At 44.4% G+C, this 16,529-nt stretch overlaps 1 protein-coding gene across 3 annotated transcripts in view; it reads left to right on the top strand.

The window, feature by feature from the left end:
- Positions 1-12,118: 12,118 nt before the first annotated feature.
- ZEB2 (zinc finger E-box binding homeobox 2) overlaps positions 12,119-16,529 on the top strand; it is a 135,090-nt gene continuing 130,679 nt past the window's right edge. The window contains exons 1-2 of one of the 3 annotated variants that reach the window (XM_065931488.1): positions 12,119-12,251; positions 14,782-14,923. In XM_065931488.1, the coding sequence (XP_065787560.1) occupies positions 14,851-14,923 (73 nt within the window). In that variant the 5' untranslated portion in view covers positions 12,119-12,251; positions 14,782-14,850. Of the gene's footprint in view, positions 12,252-13,820; positions 13,885-14,357; positions 14,515-14,781; positions 14,924-16,529 lie in introns of those variants that run through there. The other 2 variants (XM_065931489.1, XM_065931490.1) reach the window with 2 other exon arrangements.

The raw sequence follows: 16,529 nt of genomic DNA, 5'->3' as shown, positions 1-16,529 counted from the left end.
TAATTCTTATTTGCCACATAGAACAAATGGCATCTGTTGTTTTAAGTCTGGCTTTTTTACATGGCATTCATGCTTGCATGCATTCATTCATCCAACAGGCATTACTCGGTGCATCTCATGTTTCAGGCTCTATGCTAGGCAATGGGCAGACAGCAATAGTATTGAACTGTCCTTCCTCATAACACATTTCATATAAACATTCTGTTTCCAGCAGGAAGTCTTCCGCAGCACAGTGGAAATATCAAAACTTAAGGTCATATCTTATTATTTAAAACCTATGCCTGTTGACACTGCAGATGGTGACTGCAGCCATGAAATTAAAAGACACTTGCTCCTTGGAAGAAAAGCTATGACCAACCTAGACAGCATATTAAAAAGCAGAGACATTACTTTACCAACAGAAGTCCATCTAGTCAAAGCTATGGTTTTTTCAGTAGTCATGTGTGGATGTGAGAGCTGGACTATAAAGAAAGCTGAGCACCGAAGAATTGATGCTTTTGAACTATGGTGTTGGAGAAGATTCTTGAGAATCTCTTGGACTGCAAGGAAATCCAACCAGTCCATCCTAAAGGAAATTAGTCCTGAATATTCCTTTGAAGGATTGATGCTGAAGGTGAAACTCCAATACTTTGACCACCTGATGCGAAGAACTGCCTCATTGGAAAAGACCCTGATGCTGGAAAAGATTGAAGGAGGGAGGAGAAAGGAGTGACAGAGGATGAGATGGCTGGATGGCATCACCGACACAATGGACATGAGTTTGAGTAGGCTCCAGGAATTGGTGATGGAGAGCGAGTGGGGTCAAAAAGAGTCGGACACAACTGAGTGACTGAACTGAACTGATGCCTGTTGAAGGTTGTGAACAAGTCTATCTTTAAAAGATAGACTTTTTTCTCTGAATAAAAAGCATTGAAAGAAAGATATGAAGCAGTGAGGGCCCCAGGTAAGAAATAGGACTTGAAGCAGAAAAAAGAACAGAGAAGGGAAAGGAGAAAGTATTATAAACAGGACTTAATACTTTGCCTAAATATCTTTGGGCAGCCAGTTACTGGTCTACATGAAAATGAAGCTGTTGGCAGAAAAAAGCTCCCACTCGCTGATGGAGCCTGTCCATTTAAGGAAGAAGAGGGAATTCCCTGGTGGCCCAGTGGTTAGGATTCTACCCTTTCACTGCTGAGTGCCTGACTTCAATCTCTGGTTGGGGGAACTAGATCCCACAAGCCACACTCAGTGAAAAAATAAAGGAGAAATAAAACTCCCCATCTTCTCTGTTCTCTCTATTTACCTGTTGTATTTACAGGGTGAGGGGATCATATATCTTAAATTACAATTACACACTTACCTTCTGAGGCAAACCATACTTTTACTAGTCTATTCCATTTTCTCTTTATTATTTCTTTCTCTTTTCTGAGAAAACCTCTTATTAAACTTTAATATATTTGCTTAAAAACAAATCATGAAAAGATTCATCAGAGCCATATAAAGAGAAAGACAAACATATACATACAATTATACATTTGTTCCTCCATTTTTTTTCCAGAACATGTAACCTGATGCACAAGAAAGGGAATAAAACAGTTTGTTATATTAATAAAATGTAATATGATACATAATTTGACGAAAGGAGGTTGTGTATGTCTAAGCGTTCCATGCTACGCTCATCCATCCTCTTTTTTTTTAAGCCATGCATTTTGACTTGCAGGATCTTAGTTCCCTGACGAGTGACTGAACGCTTGCCTTCAGCAGTGAAAGCTCAGGGTACTAACTACTGGACTGTCAGGGAATTCCCACAATCCTCATTCTTATCTCAGTTCTTTAGAAGTGTAAAATAGATCAGCTTGTGCATGCTTGCTCAGTCCTGTCGACTCTTTGTGACCCTACAGACTATAACCCATCAGGCTTCTCTGTCCATGGGATTCTCCAGACAAGAATACTAGAGTGGGTTGCCATGCCCTGCTCCAGGGGATCTTCCCAACCCAGGTATCAATCTTGAGTATCGCGCATCTCCCGGATTGCAGTCAGATTCATTACTGCTGAGCCACCAGGGAGATCAGTTTACATCCCTTTAAAGCTTCTTAATGAATGGCACAAGCAGCAACAAATATTTCCTATAAATAGGCACTATTCCAAGGGATTGGGAAAGATACATTGGTGACAGATCACCTTACTTTGTCAAATAAATTACTATTTATAGATCCCAAATGAAGCAATGGTTTAAAAATTTCCAAATGACGGTACTTTGCTTTAATATTGTTAAAAAAAAAAAAAAAAAAAAAAAAAGCATTACTTTGCCCCCAAATTCAAAGTCCATGTGATTTCAAATGACATTTGCAAGCATATTTCACCTAGCCTTGAACTACACAACTACACAAGAATCCTTACCAACAGAAACAAAACTTCAGTAGAGATCATCTCTACAGAATGAACTATAGCAAATTATTATAAATAACTTCTCAATATCTCATATACAGGCTAAATGGTGGTAGGTAATAATACAACTCAGGATCATGCAGATTTTTTAAAAATGAAATCTCAAATGCACAGCAGATATATCAACCAAACTTTAGAAGGACAAGGTTTTAACTTTTTGTCCTTGTTTTAAAAGGCCTAGTCTTTTCTGTGAACTTTCAGCTTTGTTCTGTCCCTCTTGTCTAGAAGGGTGCTAGCCATGTGCCAAGAACAATAGGTAAGCCAGCTTCCCTCAGTCCAGAAAAATTACCCCCTTGCCACAGGAGCCATACTTATGGTTCCACAATGGCCAAGGAAAAACCTAATAGGAATAGGTTTTTTTTGCCTGTGTAGCAAAGTTAGTTCCAAAGAGGAAAAAAAAAGAAGACGGCTTTGCACTGTAGCAGAACCATTGGAACAATATGCTCCCTGTGTCCACAGCCCGGTCCTCCCGTGACACTCTCCTTTCTAGGGCATAGGGTAGAAAAGTCACATACACAATAGATCCTGCCAGGGCCTGCTGACACAACCCTACTCCTGAATTTGCAGGCAGCAGAGTGAAGCAACGTCTTTAGATATACATACATACATACAAACATACATACATATATGTATATATATATATGTATATATATGTATTCTTACTTCTTTTTTTCCCTTTTTAAGCAGATGTTTCAGCACTCAGCTAGGGTGTGGGAAGAAGATACTGGAGGCAAACTTTCTCAGTACTATTCCTTCCCTTCTACTCCCTTCCTAGTTCCTTCAAACTTGAGAAGTCTGCATTAAGAGTGAGTACAGAGCTTTGAACAGTACTGAGAACTGCTTTTTACCTTGAATGAGTGATCTTTGACATTTCTTGGCCACACGAAGCTGCAAGAGGGCTTCCTCTCATGTCAGGCCATATAGGGAGAATTACATGGAAAAAATATTTGTTCTTACAATTGTAAACAGAAGTGTGAAATGCATAATCAAATGGTAAAGAACATTTATTCATCTCAGAGGTTAGAACTGTGATGCTTAGAATCACGAGCACTCCACCTTTTCCACTAGAAGTTGAGAAATTCCACATTACTTCAATTGTTCTAAGTAAGCACTGATTTCTGTAACACGCAGGAACCAGTTAAACAATTCCTAATAAAATCATAAAGTAATTAAAATAAGTAAATAAATGGCAATCAAATCATTTAAAATTATGAAATAAGTATCACCTAAAATATATGCTACATTCACTCTGTTTTTTCTATAATTTAACTTCATTTATTTTTCAGATAATTCATGAGAGGGAATTTCTATTTATTGATATGCCTACCCTGTATCAGACACTGTCCATTTATGTCATATTTTTTCACCACAGCCAGCTTAAATTTAAGTCCTCTTCTGCTCATTTTAAAAATGAGGTTCACAGGGGCTTAATATCTCATCCTCAATACACAATTAGTACTCACAAAGCAGGGAGTCAAATCCAGTTGATCTAATTTCAAAGCCTATATCTTTGCCACTACAATATGCTGTAATTGAGGAGAATACAAGGAATCTTTGAGATTCAGTTCTCAGTCAACAAGCAATTCAAAAATTACATAAGAAATAAAAACAATTCCCAGATGTGCTTGTATCATGATCTCTCCTTCATCACTAACTTGTCCTGTGCTTGGGCCAGGCCTGGGACCAGTGTGAACTAGCAGGAAACTGTTCACAGGAGCATCCCTAACTCAAGGGTCCTGGTGAGAAGACAGAAATAGGAAAGATACTTTGTCTGGGAAACCAGAGACAACAAAGCCAGAGAAACCATTCTACCTGCACCAATCCTGCAACTGCAAAAATGAGCCTAGGTGTTAGATCCAAATGGCAAAATAAGCCACACATGGAAAAGCAAGTGCTAACCAAGTCATTAGGAGGTCTGCAAGAGGCCACAATGCAATATGCAGAGTGGGTGGACACGAGAGGCTCAGAAGGACATCTGCTAAAGGTGAGAAGACATTGGATGTCACCTGTCTGTGGTGTCTGTCAAAAGGATGAGTCTGGCAGATTTAAAGGCCCATGAAGAATCAGACACTTGAATTCCAGAGAAAGTCACTGATTTCCCCTAGGTCACATCTACAACTAGAAAAGGGTAGGCTAGAAAAGCAGGTTCCTCTCTTGGCTATTATTATTTCATAGTTGTGATTATCACATAGAGAATAATTTTTCAGAGTAAGGTTGTTGTATTTAAGTACCTGAAATATGACTGCAAAAAAAGATAATAATAATAAATCACTTTTAGAACAGTGCAAAATTAGAACTAACAAACAAGACTTATAATTTGACCTTTTAATAGAACAAGGATTATTGAAGATCACAAAGCATCATGAAGTTATTTCCAGGTCACTAAACAATCTGTAGGTGCAAATAGTTTCTGGCCCCATTTTGCTTACAAAGGAAAAAAAGAAAAAGGTACTGGTCACTCTAAGTCCCTAGGCTAATGTCCAAATGGCCCTTTTGGTAGTTTTGATGTGAAAGAAGCATGGAATGGCTCCTTTGAGAAAGGAAACAATTAAGGGACCCTTTAAGTGTTTGGGGGAATTTTAAGGAAAACAAGAAGTCAGTATTAGGATTAAATATCGCAGTAGTTTTTTCCCTTTAGCATTTACATTGATTTTTCAGCTTATGCGTCAAGAAGAAAATCTGGTCTATTCTTTGTTTAAGAGACTAATGAATTTCATTTTCCATTAGTAAACTGATTTTCTCTCCCACTATAGGTATTTAGAATTAACACAAACCTCAGGATAACTACAATTCCAAAAGGAAATGCTCAGTTCATTATGAATGATCTTACAACAAACAGTGCTCTGACAGCCAAATTCCTGGTCTCCAAATTTGTAAGTTTGCCCTTTTTTTTCTCAGAAGTCTTACTCAAGACTGCTTCTGAGCTTCTACATATTTAACCCTTACAGTCAGAGAGAATACGTTACTAAAGAACATGAGAAACTTCAAGTTCATACATTCGGACTAAAAGAAATCTGACATTTATAAACAAATTATGATCATACTGAATACAATAAATTAACTCCTTAAGTAACAGAATAAAAAATACTATTTTCATATCGGTGGCTTTACATTCTCTGAAGAGGTCTAAAGAACTGTAAACCACCCAAAAACCCGATGATGCTTTTCATCTTATTTCTTCACTTTAATAACACAGCACTCATTTCTCAACAGAAAAATGATGAATGATACTAAAAGGGAAATAGTTGTTTTTACCAGTCAAAATTGTCTTTAATTGATCTATATGTTCCATGTTATTTTTTCAATCTTTTCATTATGATAATAAAGTTACACTATAGTGACATTTCAGACAATACTTTAATTCTTATTAAAACTCAGAAGAACAGACATTATTAGTGTACCCACAAGAATATACATTTCTAGTACTTACCAGTAATCACACAGGTTAACCTGCAGGGTTAGTACTCAAAATAGCTTTTTTGAACTTAAACTGACACAGGGTATAAAAATATCAGGGATAGGCTTGCTTGATCATTTTAAAATAATTTCAAATCAACCCATATGTTATTAAGTAAAAATAAAAAATATCTTAAATTCATGTATGAATTATTTATCAATTACCTCAATTTCCACTTTCTGACTTGTGTAAATAGACACAACCAAAAAGTTCAATAACCAAATTCCAGTAAGAAAAAATGGTGCATAATTAGTGCACATCTCTTCCTTTGGGGAGGAGAGTGACTTGATTTTACATAGGGTATTGTTTTTCCTAATTAATTGCAGTCTGTCACATGTTTGTATATGATTGCTACATAAATGATTAACAAAGTGTTAAGAAGTTTTATGGATATCTAGAAAGAATAGTACAACTCAATAAATAAACTTTTACAAGTGTTGAAGAGAAATTTTACATTAAAATGTTATTTTGTTTCTTCGTCCTGAGAGGATGAATTTTTTTAAAAACACAGTTAAAACCAAGCATTAGATATGCAAATATGTGTTCAGATCAGAGATACCAAAATTATTCAAATGATTAATTATTCATCATAAAATGTCAATTAATAATTATGAAGCATAAAAGGCATCTTTCTAATGCATCTTTATTTTTCTTGGCCTAAAAAGGGTTTAATATACATGTTCAATTGACTACTAACAAGTTTTAAAAATCCAACAAAGTAAACAAATCACAAACAAGTGCAAACTCTGAATTTTAATAGGAGAACAACATACTCAAAATGAATGAAAGACAGAAAAAAAATAAGTAAAACTAAAACCAGAATCACATTCATGACATACACAGCTCCACGTTAACTCACTTGCTAGGCAATAGGGCAACTGGCCAAGAAAACAACCCAACAACTGAAGTTGTGAATTTGCTTAGCCTCTACAAAATACAGGACATGATGTTTTTCTCTGAACTGATCAATATTCCTGAAAGGCAGGGGTGCTTTAGAAATTTTTTACACTTTCCAAACAGTCATTAAAGGAAAAAGCACAGCTTAAGTTTCTTTAAATTACCTATTGTAATTTCTAAAGTCTGTTGAGCATTGCTAAAATACCACCATAAATGAGAAATTTTTTTCACATTGCTTTAAAACTAAAGAATTTCCCTTTATCAAGTATTATTCATTTTTCCTCCAGGAAGATTCTATCTTTTAAGAAAAAAAGAAGCCAATTTGAGCTGATATGGTAATTCAGGATAAGGAGACATTATGATTACCGAGATATAGATTTATATTTATTTTATTACTATTATTATTTTACTTTTCACTAACACCTGGGGAACTTGTTCTGTGATGACCCAGGGAGTTATTTTAGTCAGGGTGTCCCTGACCTCCTGCTGGTAGATTAATTACATATGAAACACTGTGTTTTCAAAACGAAATGATAAATCTGGACACATAGAGGAGGCAGAAAAGAATCAGAGCGAGAGGAGATCTTAAGAAACAAAACAAGGGATTGCAAAAGGGAGACAGATAGGATCCTGTAGGAAATGCAATTGGGAAAGAATTTCAAGAAAACAAGGATAAAGGGCAGGGAGGGCTGAAAGGATGGCAAGAGGGACGAAAGAAGGGAAGAAAGGATTCGGGGTTTTTCAGTTCCCAGGCGAGGCTGCTGGCGTCCGCGCCCTTAACGCCACAGCCTTCCAAGTTGATGCGAAAGCCACCTCCTCGGGCCTGCGTCGCCTCCAACTTACTCCAAGTTTTCTGGTGACTCCTACAGGGCCCTTTCCGCCCCCCTCCCACCCCTCGGTGAGATTGACAGTCGCGTGGAGGAGGCTTTTCCAGGCACAGGCTTTCTCATGGTAATCAGCCCCCAGCATCACCTCCCGGCCGCGGCCGCTCCCGCTCCGCGCGCAGCTAGCGGACCCCGGGGACCGGAAACAGGGCGGCGGGCGGGGAGCCGGCCAGCGAGCCAGGTCAGCTGACCCGGCCGCGGGGCGGGGGTCGCGGGGCTCCCGGCGGGCGGGGGCAGAACCCCCCTCCCACGTGCTCCTCCGCCGGTACTGCGGGGGCCTTACCCTGCGATCAAATGAAGGGACCGAAGCTGGGGGCGTGGGGGACAGAGAGCGCGGAGAGCTGGGGGCGACCAGCAGACCTGTTTTGCATCAATAAATTAAGACGCTTATTTGAGTCCTGAAGTTTGCTGGTTCCTGTCAGTGGAGACGCTGGCAAAAAAAAAAAAGCTCTGAAGCCGAGATTCAGCCTTAACTTCAAAAAATAAAAAAATAAAATGAACCGCTCAGCTGGCCGCCCTGCTGGGGCCAGGTGACGTGCGAGATTCCAGAGCCCGCGGGCCTCGCAGCAGGGATGTTAGAGACGGTCTGAGATTCTCTGGTCCTGTTTTGATTTTGTTTGAAAGGGCTTCTCAGAGAGATGCTCCTGATTTTTTTTTTTTTAAATAGACTTTCCCCTCCTATCCTAGGCTCAACTCCGAATGGATTGGATTGCGAGTTCGCACGTGAGAAAACCGTTTGACTTGGCTTGGACCCCTGCCGCCCCCCACCCCCTCAACACACCCCGATTGCAGGGGTCCCCCTTATCACCCTTTCCTTGCAACTCTAAAAGAAGTTGCCCACCTCCTGTGTAACAGCACGGTCGAAATAATTCCTCTGGATGAAAGATCAATTCCGTTTCAAAAAGAGAATAGGTTCCTTTTTTTTTTCTCCACATGGTACAAAATAAACAGAATTTGCTTAAAAAAAAAAATCATTAGCTATGGCCAAATTCGAATTCCTGCTACAGTCTGTGTGTTCAGGGGCAGAAGCACTGTATCTCTTCGGGCATCTGGGCCGACAAGGGGAGCTGGGGGCAGGGGAGAAAAGGGGAGCGGCTTGGAGAGTTAAGGAAACTGACAGACAGAGGTGAATGGGGGGACAGGCACCAGGTCCTGGCTGGAGGGAATTGGAAAACAGAAGTGCATCTTCACACGCTGCCTGGGTGGAGGGAATTCTGAGGGAGGCAGTTTGTTTTACCCAAAGAAATCTTAAAGCATTATTTTCTCTCGTCCATGTCCATTGCATTGCAATATTATTTCACATTTGCATGTATCTGTTGTTTTAATCCCCTTGGTCTGCGCTAATCTCGAAATAGATTATTAATGGGGAAGAAAGCCCGGGAAGCAGCGATTCATCTGCAGGACTTGCTTTGCTGTGTAAGGAGCCGAAAGCTAGTAGCTCCTAGTCCTCTCTCGACTTTTCCCTGCGTCCTGCGCTCCAGCATCCCGCTGATCCCACGATCCCCATTGTCCCCGACCTGGCCTTCGGACTAAGGGAGTGTTCCGAACATATTTATATCCCGGCTTCCTCCGATCCCACCGCCTCTGCTGTTGTGGGAACTCTCTTGGTCAAATGGGGAGGGGAGTGTCGGGGGCGTGCCTGGCGGGGGAGGAGGGCAACCCACCAGCGCGCTCACCCCTCGTGGGGACGCTTCGCGTGCCACCGTCCAAATATCCACCTTGATGGGAACCTGAAAGATTGCTTTTTTTTTTAACCCCAATTCAAATACTTGCACGTCGGAACTACCCGTGCTAAGTACTGGGGCTGTCTCCTGCCACTCGAACAATTACTGAACCCAGAGTAATCAGATGATTAGCTCTTTTTAATGGAAATACTTGTCTTTTTTTTTTTTTTTTAAGTCAGATCTTAAGTAACCTGACATTAATATACATAATAAAGACAAGTGCTTTGTTAGCCGTTTGATAGGATTCTTTGACCTGAGGTTTACCACTGAGTGTACGTCTGGGCTGTAAGCTCCAGTGGCTCCCTGGGGTCCTCAGGTGGAGTCTTACCTGGAATTACTCCATGCCAGGAACACCTTTGTCCTGGAAATGGGAGAGGAAACGCTGAAATGCAAACTTCTACAGAAAGCTAGACTCGATTTTTTTTTTAATAAAAAAGTGGGGGAAAGTGAGAATTTTTAAAAAGGATATTAATGATAGAAGTAAATCTCAGAGGAGAAACTTGATAAGTCATATATTTATAGAGATAGGAATATTAAAGAAATGTAAAGCATAAAACTGAGAATGTGCCTGACCCATGGTGGAAATCTTTTAATTTTCTTTTTTTTATTATTAAATTTTAGGCTGGTGATCTCGAATGCTCCTCTATAAGTAAATTATCTGAGTGGGGTGGGGGAGATGATTCTCATTGTAATAAATGCTTAAGGTAGCAAAGAGGTGAGTCTGTAATCAACTGTGAAAATGTACTTCCTCACATCCTAAAGTAAGTATTGGTTGTGGTCATGCTGGGTGGCTATTGCCCCCTCCCCAATAAACATACAAAATACAAAGCTGCGCACCTCTGGGATGTGGATGGGGCAAACCAAGGGCTGGCTTTTCCCTCCTCTTGAGTGCAATTGCCAGTGACTCTTGCATTCAAAGTCTTGCTTTAGGCACACATTCAAAGTACAGTTCAAAGCAGTTTATCTTAATGTGAGTAAAAGTCTAGTGTTGGATCAGGGTGTTATTTGTTTCAGGTTTCATCAGACTGAAAACTGGGGGCTGTAACATATTAACAATATTAAAGCAGAAAAAAAAAATATGGCATGAGGCTGTCCTTCAGTCCTCTTGACACCTCCACCTTTACCTTTGCAAAGAAGTCCAAGACTGTGGGACTGAAAGTTTATTTGTGCTCTGAGGTTCACAAGCACTTTCACTCTTTAAAAAAAAAAAAAAAAAAAAGCCTCACAGTTCTTTAAGAAATTGAGCCTGAACCACTGGAGGCTAAGAGATTTCTTCCTTTTCCGATAAATGCCTGTGCTCAGCATCCTCAAATTTGGCTGTCTTTATTTACTTCTATATTAGTTCCAATTATGTGCAGTGTAAACCAGCTTTTTGATTAACAAAACAGCAGAGCATTGGTTAAGAACACTTAAACTTCAAAAAAAATTCCCCTGGGAAGTAGGCTCTGAATTGGTTAATAATGTGCAGTACTTGCTAAATTGCTGACTTCCAGATGTGGAAAATATCTTTCTTGTTTAGGACCTATGTAACCTGATTGGATTACGACAGAAGCGTCACGTTGGAAGCTTTTGAGTGATTATTTAATTAACCATACAGTAGAAAGCTGTATTCTCCAGGAAATCCCTTCCATATTTACATAACCAATCCCTTCAGAGCAAAGGTGGAGTCTTTTCTTTTTAATTTTACTTTAATTGCAATATCAAAAAATATATACTCCAAAACTTAGACCCCATGCCGTTTAATATCGTGCTCTTCCTTCCCTGCTAAATTCCTCTATGGCCTTTCTCCTTTTCCTCCTGCCTCCCTCCACACACTCCCTCACTTTGTAGTGAGGTCTCCTTGAGATGCAGAGAGATTCAGAGATCGGTCAACTCAGCGCTCTATGTTAATTTACTTAGAGACCCTTTTTAAAAATGCCAACCCACTTTTTAGTATTGGGATCCAATCCAGAAGTTCATCACATACACACACCCCAACACACATGCCCTAAAATGCAGCTCACATACAGCAATTTTCCCCCCTCTGGCTCTGGCATCTTGAAAGAAAATAATAATAATAATAATAATACGAGAAAGGGCAAAAAATTTAGTTCCAGAAACCGTGCTGAGAAATCCACACAACTTAATGTGCATCTCAAATCTGGTTATTAGAGATATCTGTATAAGAAGAGGCGATGTGGATTGAGGAACCGGGATCTTTCCCTTTAACTTTCGCCCCTTAGAGTTCTCCAGTTCTGTGAATGGTGTGCACCGTTTTCCGCCCTGTACTCTGTAGGATTTAGTGATGAGGATAATGATGCCAAAGGCTTGACGGTGGGGGGGGGGGGGCGGGAGGGGGGGCGTGGAGAAGAGAGGGAGGGAGGGAGGGAGGGAGGCGAGAGGGAGGGAGAGAGGAAGGGAGGGAGGTGGAATTTCATTTCTTCCACTAAAGCGTTTGCGGAGACTTCAAGGTATAATCTATCCCAGATCCTTTCCCAGAGAGAAACTTGGCGATCACGTTTTCACATGATGCTCACGCTCAGGGCGCTTCAATTATCCCTCCCCACAAAGATAGGTGGCGCGTGTTTCAGGGTCTCTCTCTCTCCTACAGAAAAGAAAAAGAAAAAAATGTCATTAGAAGAGGCGTAACACGTCAGTCCGTCCCCAGGTTTGTGTTTCCTGGAGTGGCCGAAAGAGATCAGTTCTAACCTGCTCCGCAGGAATAACGGTCCTGCCTCCAGACACTCTTGGCGAGGTTTTGTACAGTTTGCTCCGGGAGCTGTTTCTTCGCTTCCACCTTTTTCTCCCCCACACTTCGCGGCTTCTTCATGCTTTTTCTTCTCACCATTTCTGGCCAAAACTACAAACAAGACTTCGCAGGTAGGTTTTTTTTTCCCCCTTTTCTCTCTTTTTATTCCTTTTTGGCATGGTCACCCCCCCCACCTTCCTTTTATGATTTTCTCCTTTTAAGTGGGGATGTGAGTCTAAAGTGAGGAGTGTCTGTGGGTAGGAATTTCAGGTGGGTTTAGCTCCTTTATGGGAAGCTTTTCCCAAGAGTGACTTCTTCGATTTTTCTCGCACTCCTTCTGTCTCTCTCCTTCTTTTTCTCCCCTTTTTTTCCTCCCCCAAATAATTTGCCCTGTACCTGTCCATTCAGGTAACCAAAGGTGCCTTTTACTACCCAGCCTTGGAAAAGTTTTATTGAGAACTGTATGGTTGGAATAAAAACTCTTCAAGGGGAGAGATTTTGCTCTGTTTTCACGTCTAGTTCCAATTCATTGTATTCAGCAATTAAAACTTGGCAAATACCTGTTAATAATTACAAAACTTGATGGACACAAACCTACCAAATTCGGGAGCAAGTCTTTCTCTTAGATATGGCAGTCCAACCTTTCCCACCGAAGAAGGCTGTTTTCTAAGTAGAAAGTTGCCTGTTTTTGTCTGCTTAGCGAGTTTCATTTCTTTATTTCATTCTTTGTGTGTGTATATATGTGAAGTAACACCTCACTTCTGTGATGATAAATAAAGAAGTGAAAGTCCTCATGGAACTTGAGTCGTTTACCAAAGGGGGGGGCTCACTACAGCTGGGAAGAAAACTGCCGTCAGGATGTTAGGGTTTTAAATTAAGGATAACTTTTGAAATTGTATTTCCAGTGGCAAAGTCATATAGAGACAGAAGATACACTCAAATATCCCATTCCATACTTTGGCACTGAAAAGTCGAGATAGCAGGAGTTCCCAGGAACAGGGGTGATCCCGGTTAACATGAATGTGTGTCTCCCACCTACTTACATATTTCACATGCTCCCCCTATAATGATGAAGGTAAGATTACTAACTCCAGAGTTAGAAATAACAGGCAAAGATAAAGTTTACAGCACAAATGCCCTGTCTGTCCCTCACACACACATGCTCATAAAACTAGCAGCTTACTTTATTAAACATGTATTTATATGCAATCGTGCGTAAGTCTCAGCAGGAATACAGACAGGCCAGCTGTTTCTTCCCAGACACTTGTGTGTCCATTTCTGTATTTCAGGATTTTTCCCAACAATTTCAAATCCACAGGAGAGCCAAGACATGACAAAATGTGTCAAACTTAAAAGGCTGCCACTATGCCTAGGTTAAATTCAAGGTGCTTTCTAAATCATTTACTTCCCTTTCTCTCTGCAACCCCCCCCCCCCCCCCCGCCCTTACCCCTCTCAGCAAATGTGTGGAAACTGATACTCACTTTCCAGGTTTTCCGCAAAGCTTCTAGCACAGGAGACAATAGGTGCGGGGCGTGGGGACCGAGTGTAGTCGGCAGAGAAAGGGTTAATGGCCCTTGTGTTACAGTTTGCATCTGTTACATCTTTTATAGCCCCCTGTTTAAACTAATCCTCGAGGCACAGCATCTTCCCAACCTCCATCGAGTTTCGGGATTCTCCTCCTCTCCTGCCTGCCTCCGAGGTTCCCCTTCTCCAAGTTTTGACAGTTTCAGCTGAAAAAATGCAGCGCCTCTCTCGATTTTTAGGTACAAAAGTTTCGAAGCCGGAAAGGATACGATCATTCAGTAGGGCTGAAAAGTATTGTCGTAGCGGTTGGACTTTCTCTTTCCTTTCTTGAGGGGGAAAAAACAATTTTCTACTGGAACTATTTAAGGGAACCAGTGTGGGGGAGCATGTGTGTGAGTGAGGTGGGGGGAAATACTTAAGTAAATATTGTCAAAGTGGAGAAGGTGGCGGCGGGGTGGGGGGGGGGGGAGGGAGGGACAGTGTCCAAAGAGGCTTATAATTATATTTCTTATTGCGGCGTGAAACGGGAAATCCTAATTTGGGGGCGGGGGTGTGGGGGGGGAGGAAGAGACAGTGTCTCGATGAACTCCGAAAGGGGAGGGGATGGGACGCGGGGCGAGTGGGCTTCCTATAATTACTATTATCAACTTGCCCGAGTGTGCTTCATCGGGGGTTGTTTCGCGCTGTTTGTTTGTTTGCCTGCTTCCTCTGGGGAATGGGGTGGGGGGTGGTGAGACAAGATGAGAGCTAAAGCAAGCTTCGCCTCACCCCAAGTTGCCGAGCCGGGCTGAGGACTTTTCGGAGGAAAGGGTCCGCCTAGCCCTGAGTCAAGCAGCCTTACTGTACCGCCGTGTGCATTCCCTCATACGGTCAGGAGTTATGACTCATTTTGAAGATGTAATTCTTGTCTCTCTGATCCCCTCGCGGGTGCAACACACCAAACAGTAACAAACACAAAGCGCCTCGGGGCCAAGGCTGGGGGCGGGGGGCGGGGAGGGGGCCGCCGAAGTTTCGCTTTGGCGTTGGGGGGCGCGGATGGGTGCTCGCCCGGGCCCTGGCCCGGCTCCCCTGGGCGGCCCGCGCGCGTTTCAATGGGCGCGGGCGATGCCCACATTGTCGCTGTGTTTGGTTGCTAGATCGAGCCTGCGTGCTGCCGAAGCAGGGCGCCGAGTCCATGCGAACTGCCATCTGATCCGCTCTTATCAATGAAGCAGCCGATCATGGCGGATGGCCCCCGGTGCAAGAGACGCAAACAAGCCAATCCCAGGAGGAAAAACGGTAAGAAGCGGCCCGAACCAAACTTTTCCGGGCCACTCTGCGGCTCCAGACCCGGGGAGAAGGAGGGGGAGAGGGAAAAGGAACCGAGGCGGCGGCGGCGGCGGCGCCCAGGGCTCGCGGGCGAGCCTCCCTCCGCGGCCGGCGCCGGAGCCCGGCGCGCGCGGCGACTGGACAGTGGGGAGTTGGGGGAAGTGCCGGGCAAAGTGAGCGGCGGGCGCCGGGGGGCTCCGAGCGCCGGGGTCCGGCCGGGGCCCAGCGCCCCCACCTCTGCCGCCCCCGGCGCCCCCGCCTCCGCCCTCCCTCCGCCTCCGCCTCCCGCTCCGCGAGCGCCCGGCCCGCCGGCTCCCCGGCCGGGCTGCGGGAGCGTCCGGCGAGGGCAGGGCGGGGGGCCTGGGCGCCGGGTCGCGCAGGATCGCGGGGTGGGGGCGGGGGTGGCAGAGGGACTGCGAGGGCGGGAGAGGGGCCCCGGGGCTGTGCCTCCGCCAGGCTCAAAGTTTCTTGCCGGAGTCGCCCGGCCGCCTCTCCGCACGCCAAGTAACGGTCCGCGGGCAGCGGGGCCCGGCGGGCCAGGCGCGCCGGGCCCCCGGGGTGGGAGGGTCTCGGCCGGCCCCGCGCGGGGTCCGTGCGGGCGCGGGGGCGGGTGGTGCCTCTCCAGCGGGCTCTGGCCCCACGCCGGGGGCTGGCGGAGTCCCGGAGCGCGGGGAGACTTTTTCTGGGCAGTTTCGACACGGTCAGGAGGAGTCCGTTATCCAGGCTGAGTCGAGAAGGAGGAAGGAGATGGGGGTGCAAGGGGGACACGCAGAGCGTGGGGGATCAAAGGTGTGACAGCTCCGTAGGTCCATCTTAGAAAGAGTCAAGGGAGGCAGAGAGTGAGAGCCGGAGAGAGAGGAAGATCTTGAGAGCGCGCGCGAGAGGCAGACCCCCTAGGTATTACCCCCAAACAAAATCGTGGGAATAAAAGAGAAAAGTGATTGGCAAGAGCGCAGAAGGCGCCTGGGGGAGGGGAGAGAGCTGGGGACCGGAGAGGGTGCCGGGGGGTAGCTGACGGAGGATACTGAGTTGAAAAAAGAAAAACCAACCCCCCAAAACAAACAAGCGAACTAGCGCCAGCTCAGACTGGGAAAGGAAACTTCTCGCTCCCCTCGGTCTCAGCCCGATCACCCGGCGCGGGGCCGCGTCGACGCTCCCGAGCTGGACGCGGGGACGCGGCGCCGGCCCCGGCCTCGGGTCTCCCGCGAACCCAGCCCGCGCCTCGCGGGGACCGCCGGGGCCCACTTGGAACAACTTTCCTCCCGAGAAGACGATCGTGCGCCCCCGGCCTGCCCCCGAGCTGCGCGGCGCGGGAGGGGGCGGCTGGGGGCGCAGTGAGGGGCGCTGGAAGGAGAAAACACAAAGAAGAGGGAATTTTGATTAGAGACAAATGATGCTTCTCTCTGTCTCTGTCTCTCTAGATTTCGTGTGTGCTCGCGTGTGTGCGTGTGTGTGTGTGTGTGTGTGTGTGTTTTGCTTGTTGTGGTGGAGGTGTCGAGCCATATGGGGGAGTGATAGAGGAATTTTAGTCAGAAACTGTTCGTTATGTTATCCTGCCTTTTCCCTTTGTGCTGCC

Source organism: Muntiacus reevesi, chromosome 3 (assembly GCF_963930625.1).
Source record: "Muntiacus reevesi chromosome 3, mMunRee1.1, whole genome shotgun sequence".
NCBI classification, from domain to species: Eukaryota; Metazoa; Chordata; class Mammalia; order Artiodactyla; family Cervidae; genus Muntiacus; species Muntiacus reevesi.
This window is presented reverse-complemented; position numbering and strand designations above follow the sequence as displayed.